General features: G+C 37.0%; 1 protein-coding gene across 1 annotated transcript in view; it reads right to left on the reverse strand.

The window, feature by feature from the left end:
• Positions 1-677: 677 nt before the first annotated feature.
• Positions 678-19,697, reverse strand: part of kcnc4 (potassium voltage-gated channel, Shaw-related subfamily, member 4) — a 40,429-nt gene continuing 21,409 nt past the window's right edge. Inside the window, exons 2-4 of the mRNA XM_082189297.1 lie at positions 16,908-17,841; positions 16,185-16,379; positions 678-2,763 (exon numbers count right to left, since the gene is read on the reverse strand). Of these exons, the coding sequence (XP_082045423.1) occupies positions 2,696-2,763; positions 16,185-16,379; positions 16,908-17,841 (1,197 nt within the window). The 3' untranslated portion in view covers positions 678-2,695. The remainder of the gene's footprint in view (positions 2,764-16,184; positions 16,380-16,907; positions 17,842-19,697) is intronic.

Raw genomic sequence — 19,697 nt, forward strand, 5'->3', positions numbered from 1 at the left:
TTGCCGCTCTTCCCGAGTCTCTCCGTATGGCTGCACTCCGCTACTGGTTATTTCTGAGGTTTTGGAGTGAGATTTACGTGTCTTGTTGATCGGCAGTCTTCTGAAGGGGGGCGGGGAGTAGCAGCTCATTTGCATTTAAAGGGACACACAAAAAAACGGTGCGTTTTTGCTCACACCCAAAAAGCAAAAAGGGGCAAATTTGACAAGCTATAATAAATTATCTGGGGGGTATTTTGAGCTGAAATTTCACAGACACGTTCTGGGGACACCATAGATTCATATTACATCTTGTGAAAAGATGTGACACATTTAACGGTTAGATCAATTGCATGTTACCATTTTTAAAGTAGTATGGTTTGGGAATTATTGCATTATGGAGAATATTGAAGAAGAGAGAGACAGACAAAATGGGGAAAGAAAGAGATGCATATAGAGAATGAAGGAGCTAAACAACAATTAGTGGGACTTATCTCACACAGTTGCCATGGAGATGGATGTGTATTCCACTCTGTTTAAAAGTGTACAAGTGGAGCCAGCACAAGCTCAGGTCTGCAATCAGACAGACGCACTGAGGCTTTGGCTCTCATTCTCAAATCAAATACACAAGAACATCTGTATTCCAAAACATACAGCTCAGACAATGATGGGACACCGCTTGAAATAAAGCAGCACAAACCTCAGTTCAATATTTAGATTTTATTCGTATTCCTGCAGAGATGCATAGACACACATGCCTACATAATACAAGATATGAACTGCTTTTTCTTTAGACATATAACATTGTACATGTTTATCCAAAAGTTACAGTGCTGTACCATATCATCTATTGGTGTACTGTATTAGCCTCTTTTTTAGCATGTTACGTCATCCCTGAAACACACAAACAAACTCACGGTTACTGGCTAAAGGCAGATACTGTTGGACTGTATAACTAGACAGTGAATGCACCTTCTTGATAGATAATGATACTCTGCTACATACAGCAGTACTGATATTTACATGATGCACTTTTTGGCTCTAAATAACATTTCACTTGAACTGTTGTTACGAAACATAAGGCAACTATGGCAGACAACAAATCGGAAAAAAAGTGTCGCACAAAAACGTTTTTTGTTTTTTTGTCTGTGTGCGAACATGATTGACATCTCAACAATATAAGCCTCTTAACAACAAAGTATACTACTGTTTTTTTATATTATTATTATTATTATTATTGTTAAAATTAATATAATTAGTAGTATTACAAGACAGTAGGACAGGTTATACAGTGTGTACTCACAAAAGAAGGTTAGATTACATGAACTAACATAGCAGAACAAAGTTTTCAGATTTTGGTCCCATCTCAACCAGCGATGTTACGTATATTGATGATTTCAAATGTAAGACTTCATGTCATTTTTATTATAGAAAACGATGGTTGGAAAAGCATTCAGCTGCTACTGTATTCTTTAATAAATCTGCTTTTTTATTTATTTTCTTTATAAGAAACTGCCTTCGAAATAAAATAAGTTTGGAAAACTGCTCTTGAAGATCCTTGTTTGAGGGTTATTTGTACAGTGATTAATGGGTCATTCTTACAGTTGTGTTAGTTGGCCTGTGATCTCTGGAAGATACTGTACAGACACAGGGTGGTTTCTACTTTTGTTCAAATAAAGACAAGCTGAGAATTTGTATCCTGAGGGGAGAAATGTTTTATAGATATTGATGTATATTACTGTTCAAAAGTTTGTTTGTTTTTTTAAAGAAATTTGTATCTTTATACAGCAAATATTCATTCAATTGATCAGTAAAGACTTTTACATACAATTTTATTATATTTTAAATAAACGCTGTTCTTTGGAACTTTCTGTTCATCAAAGAATTATGAACAAAGAATTACAGTTTTCATAAAATGTTTAAGCAGCACAATTGTGATAATAACATTGATAACAATAATAAATGTTTCTTGAGCGGCAAATCAGCATATCAGAATGAGAAGGCTCATGTGAAACTGAAGACTGGAGTAATGATGCTGAAAATTCAGCTTTGCCATTACAGGAATACATTTAATTTTAAAATACATTAAAATATAAAACTGTTACATTAAATTGTAATAATATATCACAATATTACTGTTTTTACTGTATTTTTTTATCAAATAAATGCTGCCTTGGTGAGCATAAGAGTCTTCTTTCAAAAACATAAATTTTACAGACCCAAACTTTTGAACAGTAGTGTATCTAGAATAGGAACAGTACACATTTCTAATGGTCTCATAAGTTTCAGTCTGAATTTGCACTTTAAGATAGATAATCTTGACAGGAAAGACATATTGAAAGGTTTGTCCTTTTAAAAAGTCTCTAAAAATGGTAATAAAGTTATTTTGTAAACTTTCAGCATTTAACTAGCACTTACAATTATGCTATTTTAATGGGCTCTCAAGCAACATTGATCATCATTAATATTTTAAAGAGTTACTTCGGGTAAGATTTGTATGTGCCCTAAATATAAAAGTACATTAAAGATAGATTTTGACCAAAAGTACTCTATCATGCTAATACATGCCTGGCAGCTTGAAAACGGACAGATGATGATGATCCATATTTTACCAGTCTACAGGGGTATAGCACCCTTGACTGAGATAGATGATGCATGACTAATGAGAAGATGAATGATTGGTGAGCATCTCAGAAGAGTCCTATCAGGACAAAGTCCCTCAGGTCAGGAAGCTGACTTCTGCTTGAGTGTAGTTTGCTGGGGATGTGAGAGTGTCTTTACAGCTCTCTGAAACAAAGACACAAAGAGAGAAAACAGTTTAACCAAACTTACCATACTAATACACACGGCAGGGTCAGAAATTAACCAGCAAAAATGTTAACGCAAGAGAGATGAAAGGGAATTATGCCATGTACACACTGCAGCTAAATTCAGTTGTCAATTCCCCTTCTAGTGCCTAATCCTGTTCTGTACACACACAGTTCAGCAAGTTACGGGAATGACAACCGCATTCTACAACTAAATTATCTCACAAAAAATGTAGGTAGTGACAACCGCATTTACAAAAATTATATGCAGTTATATGCATGTTCACGGTACCTAGTTGACTTGTTAATGACGTATAAATGCACATCATAGATCTGTCTCTCTTCTGTATGCATGCTAAAAATAAATCACAGGGAAAGAGGTACGAGCGTTTACTTGCTCGTGTTGCCAGATCTTGCAAGAAAACACAGAACAAGAAGCCCATAATAAACCCCCAAAAAAATCTAAATGCTTTATATTGAAAATAAAACCCACTTTACCCACAATGCCCACTTTAATAATGAAACAAACTTGATCGCTTTATATAATATATATCTATATCTATATATCACCTCATGACCCTAGCAACCAGCTAAAGTATCAAGGAATCAAAATGTGCTTTTACCTAGCAACAGAGAATTATGCATATGAAGTACCAATCATATTAGAAAAAATTGTCACCTTTGTCATGCACTTATTCTATATAAACTGCTGTTCTCTTTTTGTTGGGGGGATTTTCTCTGAAATTGGTCTGAGATCATCCCGGCCGTGATTAAAGCATATTCAAAGGCATTGTCTGGAGTCTGTCTGGTGGTTACTTCTGCGAAGCAGGTCAATGGAGAACTAGATACCTTATTACCGAGTAATAGTGTTCATAACGGGTTAAACGTTGTCCGACTTGAAGCAGGCGTCGAAGCGGAGATGTCTAGTAGAGTATAACTGTGTAGGTGTTGAAGTGGAGACGTCCCATTTAGCATAAGTCAGGTGCTATGGGGAATTTCTACCACAAGGTGAAAACTGTCCCAGAAATTCAATAGCAGGGGGAAAATATTTCCTCTTAATAAAGTTAATATATGAGACTGACTGATGTAAAGAAGTGGTGTGATTTAGATCATTGAATCAAGCAAATCTTTAGACAACAGCACGGCATATGTTTTTATATAAGACTGTTCATATAGAAAAAGATTTCTGCCTATTAAAAAAAAAAAGACTTTGCAGTGCTTTGCAGTGAACTCAGACACTCTGGGGAAGCTGTGGGGTTTGTCCATGTTGCTAATGGAAACCTATTAGCACCAATTAAGTTGAGCTACCTTGGGACCAGAAGCAGACCCATAACTCACATCAGGACTGTTGTAGATGATGCCTTTCACTGGTGGATGACAGGCTTTCCACATAATTACTCACAAATCAAGAAAGAAGTCAGCTTGAAAAAGCCTGCTGCATGAGGGAAGACAGTGGCCAGCCAGGGAGACTCTGGGCCCTATCTTACACGCAGCGTCAAGGAAAACAAGTGTTTTTTTGCTAGTTTCAGTCCGACACAGTTATTATTTTCACGTCCTGCGTCACGTTGCTTAAATAGCAAATGCATTTGCGCCCATTTGACGCGCCCATGGGCATGCTGGTCTGAAAACGAGGTGTGTTCTGGCGCATTGTTGGCGCGTTGCTATTTTGAGCAACCGAAATAGACTGCGCCATTGACCAGCTGAAAACTGGTCTAAAGTCAATGGCGCAATATTTGTATTTGTTTTTTAAAGAGCGCGTTAGTAATGTGCGCCTATAAACGGGTCCACAACGCGCGTACACTCTGCTTATTAAACACACAGCTGACGCACAGCAGCACACAAACATACCAAATATTAAAATTAAAAGGATTACAATGTAAAAGATTATTATTGTGTACATAAAGATATGGTGGAATCCGGCTTGTTCCGTAGATGGTCTGCTTGCGCACTTTTACGCGTCTATCAAATTCCGTCATGTAAATCTGCCATGGCGCGAGCATAACTGGCATTTAAAGGGAATGGGAGATGATACTCTGATTGGTTTAACGCACGTAAATCCCAAAACACACCCATTACTCATTAAGAGAATAGGGACAACCCTTTTAGACCATGCGCCTGGCGCGCCGACCATTTTTCCCGTCGTTAAACTAGCAAAAGTGGATTGGACACACCCTAAAGCCCTCATTATGCTTCTGCGTCAACTCCACGGCGTAGCTACGCCGTCACTCCAACGGCGTCGTGACCGTTTTATGGTTCTGCGTCGGGTTGCGTTGCATCGCGGTGCATTTCACCGCCAGAACGCTAGGGGGGTGGTGTGGTTCGCGAATCTCTTTCCTAGTTTGTTTTGGTTCCATGCGCCGGTTCCGCTTTTTCATTTCCGACAATGGCGAGCGAAAGAGAGAGAGTGTTGTTGCAGCTGGAGCTAATCAACGTTGAACAACAAATGATTTTATTGCAAATGTTTAATCGTAGAAGAAAAAGAAGACGTCAGCGAAGGTGGTCTGTACGACCAGTGCACGAAGACAGGGGAAGGATTGGCGAATTTGTTACGGTTGTTCGACCGCTGAGGGACTTGGACGAAGAAATGCACTTTAAGTATTTTCGGATGTCGAAAGGTCGATTTGACGATCTTGTTCATCCTTTAAAGCCGTTAATACAGCATCAGACTACACACAGTATGCCTATTGACCTCGCTCAGAGACTGGCAGTGACTTTAAAGATTTTATCTTCGGGTGCAAACCAACAGATCACCGGGTTGGGCTACAAAATGGGTGCGACCACGGTGTCCCGCATAGTATCGGAGGTCTGCAAAGCGCTGTAGCCCGAATTTTTGCCCTGCCCTTCAACCAGCCAGTGGGAAGCTATTGCTTCAGATTTCTGGCGACTTTGGAACTTCCCAAACTGCGTTGGAAGCCTCGACGGGAAACATGTTAACTTGGTTAATTACTTGATATCCATGATGTAGGCTACCCGTGAACATTGTATTGTAAATAAACAACAAACTTTTTTTCAAAACAAACATTGATTTGATTGATTGAAGTTTATTTCTAGCAACAACAAAAAAAAGAAAAGAATATATATAAATATATACATATACACTACCGGTCAAAAGTTTTAGATCGGTAAGATTTTTAATGTTTTTAAAAGAAGTCTCTTCTGCTCACCAAGGCTGTGTTTATTTGATTAAAAATACAAAGCAAAAACAGTATAATTGTGAAATATTATTACAATTTAAAACAGCTGTTTTCTATGTGACTATACAGTAAAGTGTAATTTATTCCTGTGATCAAAACTGAATTTTCAGAATCATTTCTCCAGTCTTCAGTGTCACAATGATGTATAATCTGACCAATCACAGCCCCTGCGGTCTGCGTCACCGCGACGCGTAGTTACAATTTTTTGGAGGTGCACGTCAAGCTACGGCGGAGGGGTCGCGTCGAGGTTCGCGTCGACGCAGAGGGGTCCGCGGGGGTACGCCGTCGATTCGACGCAGTATGGCGGGTAGATCATGCCTTTTCTAAGTCTACCCTGAAGAAGGCGAAGGAGCAGTCTACCCTTCCGTCGCCGTCAGTCCGTGTCTATTTTTGAATGGGATTGATAGAGACGTCAGACGACAGACCGGCGGCGACGTCACGGCGGCGTCACAGTAGTAACGTATACCTTACGGCGACGTGGCGACGGCGTACGTGAGAAATGTATAAAAAATCATAACGTCTGAACCAGGCACGTCGCCTAATAAGACGCCTGATACACACGTCGTCCCTCAGTACGTCGCCTAATAAGACGCCTGATACACACGTCGTCCCAATATAATGTTATTTTTCCCATGTTGATAACGAAAAGTGAATAGCATGAGTAAGATTGGATTTGCAATAGGCTATAGCCTATCGGGAGACATGATTTTTGTTTTGTTTTGTAGGAAGCTTTTCTTTAAAGTGAATTTTTGTTTAATATTAAAGCCTATCTTAATTTTAAATTTGTCATCAAAAAAGAAGCGAATATTCCATAAACAGGCTCTAACTTGTTGGTCTTTCTACAGCAGTGTTTTTAAATAAATGGTCTATCTTTTCTAGACAGAAAAGTTAACAACAAAGTAATAAAAAATATTTTATTTGCAAAATCTATCCCTGCCTCCAGATACAAATGGCCCTTGTATGAAAATATTAATTGGAGTAGAGCATGGAGTAACCCACATACATTTTTAATTACAAACAAAGTAAAAGAAATATCATTTAAAATTATTTACCATTATTACCCCTGTAACAAGATTATCTAAAAATTTATACCGTAGACGAAAAATGCAGCTTTTGCTTTATGGAAACGGAAACGTTAGACCATTCTATAATTGCTCACATAGCTCTTCTCTGTGGAATGATATAGCCAATGTTTCATTAATGGACAACATGGCTCAAACATAGCCTACATTTATCTAATTTTGATATCTTCTTTTAATTTTCTGACTCAAATTTCTCTGTACAATATATAGTCAACTTAATAATTTTGCTTGGAAAATTCTTTATTCATAAATCGAAGTTTATGAAAAACTACGGTGACGCATTGCTGCCACATACATATAATTTTTTCCACTCAAGTGTGTAGTCATGTAGGCTACAAAATATGCCTTTATCCACATAAAATTGATAGCCAATCATGTCTTTATCATACGTTCAAAAAGCTGAAGAAATAACAGCCCCCAACGGACATTCATGTTAAATGATCAAATTCTGTACAGCCCTTATTAATAGCAGATGAGCCCAGAATACGAACATTGTGTTTAATTGCATATTAGGCTAAGCATTTTCCTCCCATAGAAAACCCTTATAATAAAGAAAAAGCTTAATGTGGCTTAATAGGCTACTTCAGTGATAAAGATCAAATGCTATAGCCTACACACCTTATTAATAAACCATAGGCTACTATCCTACAGAAAAGCAGATGAGCCCAGAATATGAACGCAATGCATTTAATTATGCGTTAAGCGTTTTCCGATAGAAACCCTTTATTATAAAGAAAATAAAGGTGGCTCTTAACGTGGCTTTCCATGGGAGGATGGCATTGCGGTGCACAGCAAATCCTTTAAATGGTATTCAATGCAAAACAAAAATGAAAAATAAAAGTAGCCAATAAAATAAACAAATTATTGTGGCATTAATTAGCCCACAAACAATATTTATTTTAAAGACTAAACGAATTTGTTTAAAGAAAAACACCAGCGTTGGGCGTTTATCTGTATAGGCTGCTAAGTGTTTCAGTCGTCGATCCTTTTCAAACTGGCGCAATAAAATAAAACAGAATTTGATTTGTTAAACATGAAGAAGACTTATCAGTCTGGCATGGCCGCTCGCTCTAACGTTAACCTAGATAAATGTTCGCTATTATTAAGCGCATATCGTGTTTGCGCGGAGTGTGGAGCGCGCACTGCATGACATGGACGCGCCGGTGCCATCACTCGCATTTTCCTATCAACAGTGGAAACAACTTAAATACTCCATCATTTCTGGTCCTACAGAAAAGAATAATACATCAGTCGCAACTACTTTTATTTGTGTAAACTCTCTACAACAAGAAAACGTTGTGCTTTTGTAAAATAAAATAAAACGAACAGGGCGCGCTTTCATGATCTCTTCGAGCGCGTCTCAAAAATGAACCGAAAAACAGTGTATAGACAAGCCTCACAGACATGAGAAATATAACTATCTATATAAAGTTTATAAAAAAAAAAAAAATGTTATCCACCAACGAAAAAAAATCCAATCGAAAGCAAATAGCCTACGGTATACCATCTGATTATGTGATCCTGTCCGTATGAAAGGCGCATCTCTAGAGGCTAAATTACAGCGGAGATGTAGATATGTTTGCAGGCAGCCTACACTGATTTAGAAAAGACTAGTTCATTAATAAACAATTAAAATGCTTCATTATTTTTTTCAGACACATTTATTATATCATTAGCCTACTTTTGCCGGTGCTTTGCGGCAAGTTTTATGCGCTTGAGCGCGGAATAGCCATACACACCCAGGATTGAATTTAAACGTGAGATTAGTCCTAATTGCTTAAATAAATTACTACTAGTTTAGAAAAATCCTTCAGTCTATGGCAACTCTAATCAATAGCCTACATTTAATATTTGACATTATTTAATTAGTAATTAGTATCCAGCTCTTTACATTAAATTAGTTGAGTTAGCATAATTAGTTAATGAACAAATAAAATAATAAAATAAAGTTTAAATTATACTACCGGTAACCATATATTTCTATATAGCATTGATTATTCCACCACACAAAGGACTGTTTATAAGACGATAATCCGTTATACATGTGAAGATTGTAGCCTATATGGCTGTATCTTGAAGATTTTTGTATTGTATCTTCTGTTATAAAGATGAAGATTGACATTTCGTTAATTAAACAAAATAAGAACACAATGTTGTAAAAAATAAACAACTTAGGCTACGTTCTGTTAGATGTGTTTTGACTACTTTTTGTTTAATTATATCTCTAGGTAATGAAGATATAGCCTATTAACAAAAATAAATCTTAGGCTATATATAATATATAATATAAAAAAAAACTTATAGGCCTATATAAAATATATTTTAAAAAAGGGCCTCATTGATTAATTTTGCCTGATTGGGGGCTGTTACTATTTGCTTAAGCTTTTTGAACGTAGAAGTGTGATAAAGGCGCGATAGGCTGTCAATTTTATGTGGATAAAGGCATATTTTGTACATGACTACACATGTCCTTATAAAGGCAAAAAAAAGATGTCGTTTTTAACGACATCTCGTTATTACGAGAAAAATATGTCGTTTTAATGACATAAGATCACGTTATTACGACAAAAGATGACGTTAAACCGACACAAGATCTCGTTATTACAACATAATTGAGGGGAAAAAATAATATGTATGTGGCAGCAGCTATGCGTCACCGTACTGCTCTTGATGTAAAGTGTAACAATTATCGTCAGCCCTCTTGCGCCCTCTGTTGGCATTTGTACATAATATACATATGTTCATTGTTTATATATTTCTTCATGTATTTTAATAGTGTTGTTAAATAAAATAAAATAATTAATTACTTTTAATACCCTACTTTATTTGAACCAATTATATTGCCTCATTTGTAATATGTATTTAAGTCATAAAGGCTATTGTTCACTTCAGATCTATCTTTATGACCAAAAAATATATAAATAAAATAGTCGACACTGACAGCCCTAGTTTTGAACATTTGAACATGAACCTACATTGTTTTGCATTTTGTGGCTAAAAGACTATTTCCCTGTCTTATATTTTTTCATTGTTGATTTCTTGAAAATAATAGGCTATTAAAATACTTTCTTGTCACCTTCTCCTGTAAACAATATCGTGAATAGTTTCATATTGTGTATTCGCCCATTATGGTCAACTGTGTAAATTAAAATTATTACCACCTTCAAAAGTAAAAACTCAGAATGACACATTCCAGAATATTATGTTTATAGATTACAATTAATGAATTTATCTGTTCAACTTTAAAGTTGTTGTTAATAATTGTGCAAAAAGTTGTGACTTTGATGGTGTATAATTTGCATAGTCCTCATATCCAGTAGAAAGTGAGTGAATTATTTTTTTTTTTAAATACTATGTTTGTAAACCATTCAGAGATGACATTAATGACATACACAACTTTGTATACAATACAAAATTTGTATCAGTGATATTTTCAATGTCATCAGAATACAAGAAAAGAATGATTGATTAGAAAGATAACAAAGGAAAGATAAGAAAAGCTAGGGGGAAAAATAGATATTATTTTATTGTGATGCGACGTTGGAGTCACACGTTGGTGTCACGCGTTTGTGGTGCGGCGTGCTGTGGTGCGACGTTGGAGTCACGCGTTGGTGACACGCGTCTGTGGTGCGGCGTACCCCTTCTGTCACGTAAAAGTACACGACTGTCGACTTCGGTAAGTTATCCGTGGCACTATCCACTCCTCATACGACGCAGAAGCATAAAACAGGCTTAAGTGCTGGGCCCTGCGCTTTAGACCATGCGCTTATATCGTTAAAATAGGGCCCTCTGCCTTTACTGCAAAAAACATGCTTTTGTGTGTGTGTGTGTGTGTGTGTGTGTGTGTGTGTGTGTGTGTGTGTGTGTGTGTGTGTGTGTATTTTTCAGAGAACAATCTTAATATGCTATGTATTTAGCTAAATTGGCTTGACTTGTTTTCAGTTTTCATATGTTTCACACAACAAATAAACAAACAGAAGAAATGCCATGAGTCTCTGGCCTATAGATCATTCGTACATATTTATTTTTAACATCAGCGATGACATTTCCAAGGATGGAGCATTTTTGCTATGTCTGGTGAGGGAATTATTGCCTGTAATCACTGCTCGTTTTCTGTCAGGACCACAGCTGCTGTATGTCGCTCTGCCCCTCATTGATTCACAGAGTGCATCTGTCTCCACATCAGCAAGGAAAATTGCATGCTTTTCACACAAACAAGAAATCAACCATCACAGAATGTCTGAAAGGCTTAGACGACCTCTGTTTGAATCTTCCAAGAATGGAGGGAAAAGGAAATCAAAAACAAGCAAGCATGCTAACTGGTGGGATTAATATTCATATTTCCTTTTATTGCCTCTTGAAATGAAAATTAATGTGCATGCTACATCAACTAGTCATAGATGAGATCACAGGACTATATTTAATTATGCATTTATTAATTTATGGAAATATTCATTCATTTACCCATTAAGTGAACCCAAATGTACACTCAGGCTCAAAATGCAGTAATGGAGGCATAATAGAAAAACAACTAGATGAAAACTGTAGCAATTCCCAGTTGCAAGAAATACTGCAATCCTAAGTTTTTCAGGTGTAATGTTCTGTTATGGATTTCAGATGATTTTTCTACACCTTTTCAGCAACAGGCGCTAATAAGCTCCTGTTTTACATCAGCAGACGAGGATGTAAAAGGTGGAATGTTTGCTCAAGCAGCTCGTGATCAAGCGATTATCTCCAGAAATAGACTGCCGGCAACCTGTCAGAGCTTTGGGGAATTTGGGGGCTGAGGTGCAAGTCAGTCAGGCTGAGATGAAGTCTGACTTGACAGCAGCTATTAATGAAGGATGTCGGGTTTGTCAAATGGTTTGTCCATCATGATGCTCTCCTTGTTTTGTGTGATGTTATCATCCTATTTCTCTCAGTTTTGAAGTGTCAGTTACAGAATATCTGCATTCTGCACTTATTTTATGGCACTCTATATTACTTTATTCTGATCAATAATGGCAATTTGCGGTCAAAATTTTTTTTATATAATGACCTTTAAACTGCACAGCTGAACAATTTCCAGGATATCATTGCTAGTTTCATGTCCATCATTGCACTCTGCAGGCTCTTGCTTGTCATAATTATAATCAAATAATTTTGACTCAAAACAATGTCTTACCTATTTATTTATTTATTTATTCATTTGGTTAAAAAAAAAAATATATATATATGAAGAGTTCAGATGCAAAAGCCTCTAAGTGCCATCTGAAATTTTCTTCTAGAATGATCATTTTTATCAAGCTCGTATATTTAAGTTCAATAATTTCACTTAAATTACAATTAATAGGTAATTTTCATTGCCATTTAAGTGAAATTACTGAACTTAAATATACTAGCTTGATAAAAATGATCATTCTAGAAGAAAATTTCAGATGGCATTTAGAGGCTTTTGCATCTGAACTCTTCATATATATATAATCTACTATCAGCAGGTCATTTTTGTAAGATAAATCCAAACAAAAGACAAGACCTAACCCATGATCATTTTGCAATATATATACAAACAGTGTTTCCCATACCTGTGGTGTCCTGCCATTTACAGTTTTTTTTTTTTTTTTTATGCTTACACACTAAAATTAAAACTTTCCCACAATTAGCAAAACCTTACACTCAAGGAGAAAAACACCAGCCTAGATTTGCGCAACTAAGCACATTGTCAGCTTCACACTTTTTGCAAAACATTACACAAAGTGATTTGCAAAACACTAAACACACTTGTATGCATTTGACACAGAAATGTATCATGATGTCATTTCCTTGCAATTTCAAAGCAAAGCCTTTCTGAACCAATTGGTTAAACACAGCCACCAGGTATGCACACACACTGGTGCTTAATTGTAGACACACCAATCAGGTTTAAGCACTATAAAAAGGCAACAGGTAAGTTCACTTGTCTTCAACAAAAATGGACGGTGTCAGAAGAAGAGGGAGAGTGCGGATCATAGGGGGAATCGGGAGAGGGAGAGGGAGAGGGAGAGGGAGAGGTAGACCGAGACCGAGACCTGGAGGAGGGGTAGGACATACACAAAGAAGAAGACAACCAAATCTGTGTAACGAAATTACGGACTAACACTGAGGGAGGCTGGACTGAGAGTACAGCCTAACCTAAGCAGGTACACGGTGGCATCAATAGTTCGGACATTTCATCAAGAGCACAGGTGAGTAACATATCTTCTGTCAACAGAAAATCCATAGCTTACTGCATGTACTATATCAACAGTTTTGGTATCTATTCCTGTATCATTTTACAGTAAGCTACATGTATTTTGTTTGGCCAAAATAGGATTGAACGTCGAGAACACCAAGGAGGGAGGCTCCCCATGTTCACACAGGAGCAAGAGAGAGAGAGATCATAAACCTCGTTTTGGACAATAATGCAATCAGACTTTATCACCCAATTTTCAATAATGTCCAACAGGTCTCTCTGTCAACAACTGTATAATGTGCCATTTAAAAGAAATTCAAGAAATACGTTTTGTTCACTGAATGTAGTATTGTGTACTGCACATGTAACCCTTTTAACTGTACTTGTAATTTTACTGTATAGCAGACCTACAGTATATTTATCTACACAATGTGATCTTTTGCTGTATTTCAGAGAGTTTTGCCAATGGATGCGGAGGAAGTCCGCATGAAGAACATCATTGGCCACAGGGCTATTGTCAATGTACCAGGGCAACGTTACATTACCCTTTGTGCTGCCATTACACAGAATGGGGTCCTCCACCGCCATGCCAACTTGGGTCCTTACAACACTGACCTCCTAATCTTACATTAGATTACACAATATTATCACAGCAGCAAACCAAAGGGATCAGATGCAATACATTGTCGTCTGGGACAATGTAGCTTTCCATTGTTCTGCTCTGGCCCAAAACTGGTTTCAACAACACCCACAATTTACAGTTCAATACCTTCCACCATACTCCCCCTTCCTAAACAACATCGAGGAGTTCTTCTCAGCATGGCGGTGGAAGGTTTATGATCTCCGGCCCTATGTCCAGATGCCCCTCATTCAAGCTATGGAGGAAGCATGTGATCAAATTGAAGCTGCATCCATACAAGGGTGGATTCGTCACTCCAAAAGATTCTTCCCAATTTGCCTTGCAAATGAAAATATAGCCTGGGATGTTGATGAGGCTCTGTGGTCAGATCCAGCTAGGCGGAGAGATGTTTAGTTTTTTTTCAGTTTTTCAGTTTTTTTTCGGTACTAAACTGGATATGTAATCTATGTATTACTGTACGCTTACAGTACAATGGTACGTTCAGTAATACTGTATGCAAACTGGAAAATGTTTTGTTATGAATGTTTTGTTGAAATGTTCAGTACTGACTGACTTGAGTACATGAAAATAAATAACTATTTTCATTAGTCTGCACAATTGGTGTCATGTTGGTGAATTTATTTTTCCACTTTCTCTGTGTAAATGCTAAAAGTGTTTTAGGTTAAGCACAGGAGTGTTTAACTGATTCAAACAGAATCAGACCATATGATGGTTGTGTTTATGGTATGACAACAAAATAAGGTTTTATAAGACATATAGTTCTGACAAAAGTGTTCCATTTTGCAAATGATCTGATGTGTTGTGCTACTTTGGTGTAGTGTTGTGTTAATTGTGTGAAGGGGTTTGAAAAACTGGGCCCTGTTTTCAAAATTGTGCTTAAGCAATTGAAAAAAACTGTAATTTGTTTCGCCTCAGTTCCACCGTAAACCAAACGATTTTTACACTTCTTATAATAACATAAAAGATCACTAATGTTGTGTTTTATGCCATTGCATAAAGCATCTTTTTTTCCTCTCGTGATCAGTCATTCCAATCATGGCAACGGATGTTGGTAGGTTTATATAGTTTATATACATCCCAGCCACCGCACTAGTCATTATTTTTAATGGAAGGAGACGTGTTATCCAAGCATTAATGGTAAGGAAAGCCCCTTATTGCTATATGAAGAAGATGAGAAGATGGTATGTGGTAACATTGGAAATTGGTTGTATTTTCATTACAGCTTATAGGATGCTGATTGAAGGAATATCTTACAGGTATTATAAAGTAAAAGATGAAACATGGTATGATTAGAGATATCAGGGGGGTATTAAAGTCACTGACTTATAACAGGATGATTTGGTAAAGGTAAATTAGATTGCAGGTAAATCATGCGGGTATGGAATAATTCATTAGAGGAATTAAAAATCCAGCTTTATATTGGTCGTATGATTACGACCAGAGAGGGGAATGTGATGGATTTTTTAATTAATCAAGTTTAAAAAAAAAATTTCTTGCAGGAACGACATTCATATGCTTTTAAATGTTTTCAAACTCTTTGGGGAAAACTTGTGACTTTGAGTGTATGTGTGTGTGTATAAATAACAAATAGGGGAAGTGAAACTAGACAGATTACTAGTTCTCAAACCTTGTGATAAGTAATCACAAAAACAGAGTTTGCTTGTGCCAGTGACAGAGGAAAAAGGTTGGGGCTTTTAAACCAATTGAACCAATCATATTGAAGGTGACATGTTAGTCTTATTTGTTTTCTCGATTCTATAAAAACTGTTGTATCCTTGTTTTACGGTGGGATTCTCAATGGAATTTGTCTGAGATCCTCCGGCCTTGCTTCTTGGGAGAGATTCCCTGAGAATTGCTCGGGATGATCTCCTGGCCGTGATTAAAGCATTTAAAGGACATTTGCTTGAGTCTGTTTGTCGATTATTCCTGCGCAGGAAGCTAGTTTAGGAAGGAAGCTAGTTTAGGGGAACAAGTTAGTTAGGTGACTATTATTGAATGGGGACATCGATTTGTAGACGAGACCCAGATAGACTAAACGTCGACAGTAGACATTCGGGGACGTCGATTTGTAGACGAGACCCAGATAGTTAGGTTTAGGGAAAAATCTACCACATTATATATCACTATCTTAGGGATAATAATAATAATAATAGTAATAATATGGACTATTATTATTATTAGTCCACTTTAAAAAGACTTTACTCTTTTATATTTTAATGGGTTGAAGCTCATATTTATCAGTACCATTTCTCCTAAAGGATAGGACTAACTCCATATCCAGCAGTTCCCCTTTACCTGTGTGGATGGTGGGTTCAGCTCCGCAAGAAAAGTCTCCAGAATTCAGCAGGAAGCAAGTTGCCTCTTTCATGGTCTTGTCTCTGTTGCGTGAACATCGGAGGGTCCACCTCTCGCTGGGAGAGAGCGGTTGGGTCAGACTGCAGCCCTCCTCTTCTGAAAGAGTAACGTTGGCATCGCCATTCTGCTTTGAATCTGACAACGGGATAAAAAAAACAAAACATGCATGTCAGTTTTCATGACAATGCTGGCCATCAAGAGAGAACAGATTTCAATATTTGCGGTGAATATAATGTTAATTATAAGAATTAGCATAAACTGCTCAAAATGTTGTTAGATTTATGCTTACTTTGAGAAAAAAAGTGTCCCATTGGAGTAAGAAAATGAATTCAAGATTTTAAGTGTATAAAATGGTATTTAATATAAATGGTATTTGTTTTTATATATCTTGTTTTAAGGATGTTTTAAGGATCCATGTTAATATATTTAATGTAATTACTGTAATATTTCCTGTATAATGCTCTGCAAGGTCTGTTACGTTTTGCTTCGCCAAAACAATTGATTTAATCACTTAAAACAAATCTGATTTGATGATTTTGTGTTACTATTTAGTATTTTGAAAGAAATAGCTTTATATTCCAGGAGTCTTAAGCCTTATTGTACCATATAGTTTCATACATCCTCTCAGATATCACAATTGTCATGAAAATCCTGATGTTTTACCTGAACGGTTTCTTCCGATGTTCTCCTCAGCGGCGAGGGGGCATGTGTCACTTTGTGTGCTGTTCCTTGGCGAGTTGCTTTCAGACTTCCCAAATGAGGCAGAGTCTATCACCATATCTGGGTTTGGGTTGTGCTTCTTCTTCTTCTTGGGCAGCTTCTGCTTGGCCATAGCCAGCGAGTAGTACATCCCAAAATTGTTAACGATAACGGGCACTGGCATGGCGATGGTAAGCACGCCCGCTAATGCGCATAACGCACCGACCATCATGCCCAGCCACGTCTTAGGGTACATGTCCCCATAACCTAGTGTCGTCATGGTGACCACCGCCCACCAGAAGCTAATGGGAATGTTCTTGAAATGAGTGTGTTTGCTGCCACTAGGGTCTTGGGGATCTGCACCGATACGTTCGGCGTAGTAGATCATGGTGGCGAAGATGAGCACCCCGAGAGCAAGAAAGATGATGAGAAGGCAAAACTCATTGACACTCGCCCGCAAGGTGTGGCCAAGGACCCTGAGACCCACAAAATGTCGCGTGAGCTTAAAGATCCGTAGGATGCGCACGAAACGGACCACGCGCAGAAATCCCAGGACATCCTTGGCAGCTTTAGATGTGAGCCAACTCAAACTCATCTCCAGGTAGAAAGGCAGGATGGCTACAAAGTCAATGATGTTTAGCGTGTTCTTGATGAAGAGAAGCTTGTTCGGGCAACATATGATGCGGACCAGGAACTCAAAGGTAAACCAAACCACGCAGATTCCCTCCACCAGCATGAGCACTGGTTTGGTCTCCATCTCCAGCTTGAAGGTCCCTGTGGTGTTTCCGACTGAAGCTGGATCTGTGCGATTAACAAGCTCATTAAAGGCCTCATGGGTCTCCAGGCAGAAGTTAGTGATGGACACCAGGATGAAAAAGAGAGAGACAAAGGCAATTATCTGAAACAGACAAATGTAGATGTAAGCAGATTAGACTAGAAATAAAACACAACTCAATAAACAAGTTTTTAAATACATTTGATTGGACGTAGGGGTGGATGATCAGACGATTTTATATTGTGATCGATCTTGAAGATGCCCACAATCTACTTTTCAAGCGAATCTATAGAGATCGTGATCTTTTATGTCCTTGTAATAATGTTCAAATACAGCAATGACTGGATGGCTGTGCTGACTGGCCAACTTATATCATGTGTCTCTATTAAGTGTCTTTCATGCATGGTGACGCAAATCAGTCAAATTATGTAATATGAGTCTACTGCGGTACATGCTTTGTTTAAAAAAAAGTTATTAAAAGTGCATTGAACTGAGAAAGAGACTGATCACCACGTGCTTTCTGTGAGTGCACTGCGAGACGGAGCAGAACACAGACGAGCAAAGTATACTTGGGGTTTCAGGTGCACGCCTAAATGGTCAAATATACACAAAAATATGTAAAAATGTTCAGTCAGTTATGTCTTAAGTGAATGAAGAGTTGAAAAAGAAATTGGATGCATGTCATTATATTAGATCCATGCATTCGGTTTAAATAACTTCTGCTGTTTGTGTCATTAATGTTAAACAAAAGACAAAGACAAAATCACTCACTGCTCTTTACAATCAATGCTAATTTGTACAGTGAAGACTATGCAGTGTTTTAAAGTTTAACTTAGGGTTTAATGACTATTTTGACAACTGATTGTTTAATACAATACTGTTTTTTTTTTTATTGTGCAAATAGATAAATCCATAGGCTTGTTCCAGTCTGGATATTCTCGATAGTACATCAAATTGGGAGATCATCAATTCAGATTGTGGATTGTGACTCTTTGTTATGATCGTGATATGAAATTTTGGGAAGATCGCACACCTTTAATTGGACCATAACATTTTAATGAATATTTGCACAGTAAGCATTTTCACAATTTATGATGACAGTCTGAAAAGATGACATTCTTCACAAACCATTGAAACCATACGATATCTAAACCCAGAGCCTTTGTATCAATTATGTAAATGCAATTGAATTTATGTCCCTTCACACATGTAAAATAAATATTTTTGTTCATGCATATTTATTTTATTTCTCCCATTTCAATTCCTTACGACAGTATACTGGCTAATATAATTCCGGTTAATGTATTATAACTTTATAGCATTCATATTCATTCCAAAAAAAATTTTTTTTTAAATAATATATATATATATATATATATATGTATTGGTGGGTTCAGATTTGAACGTGCCTTGTCAACATTTTACTGAACACACCACAAAGATGAATCAATTTTATTTTTAGCAGCATTTCTTTGTGTCAGAATGTTTACATTTCATATTGATCATTACGTTTTCATTACAAAAAAGTCAACATTTTATTTATAGTTTATAGTTTGCTATAACCCACTGTAAAGTTTCATGCTGAGAAAATCAACTGAAAGATTAAATTAACTTTTTAAATGAATAGCTAGTCTTAGCAAACACGCATGTGCTAATGTAACTATCACTGCTCTTGCATTTGCAGTTATGGCTTTTCAAATATAGCAACATGCAGCATATAGTTTTGGCATTCATTGGCCCATCCTCAATCTAACCATAGGCTCTTTTTAGCATAGTGGTACCCCTCAAAATAGAACGTAACAGAAACCCCTTTAAATCCCAACATAACAGAACATTAAACACTAATAGATATTTCCCTATATTACTGTAACCTTGAACAAAAACAGAGTTTATAACAGTTAAAGGAATAGTTCACTTTAAAACTAAAATGATGGCATCATTTACCCTCAAGTTGTTTCAAACCTGTATGAATTTCTTTC

The sequence above is a fragment of the Leuciscus leuciscus genome (assembly GCF_965113295.1).
Source record: "Leuciscus leuciscus genome assembly, chromosome: 13".
Taxonomy (NCBI): Eukaryota; Metazoa; Chordata; class Actinopteri; order Cypriniformes; family Leuciscidae; genus Leuciscus; species Leuciscus leuciscus.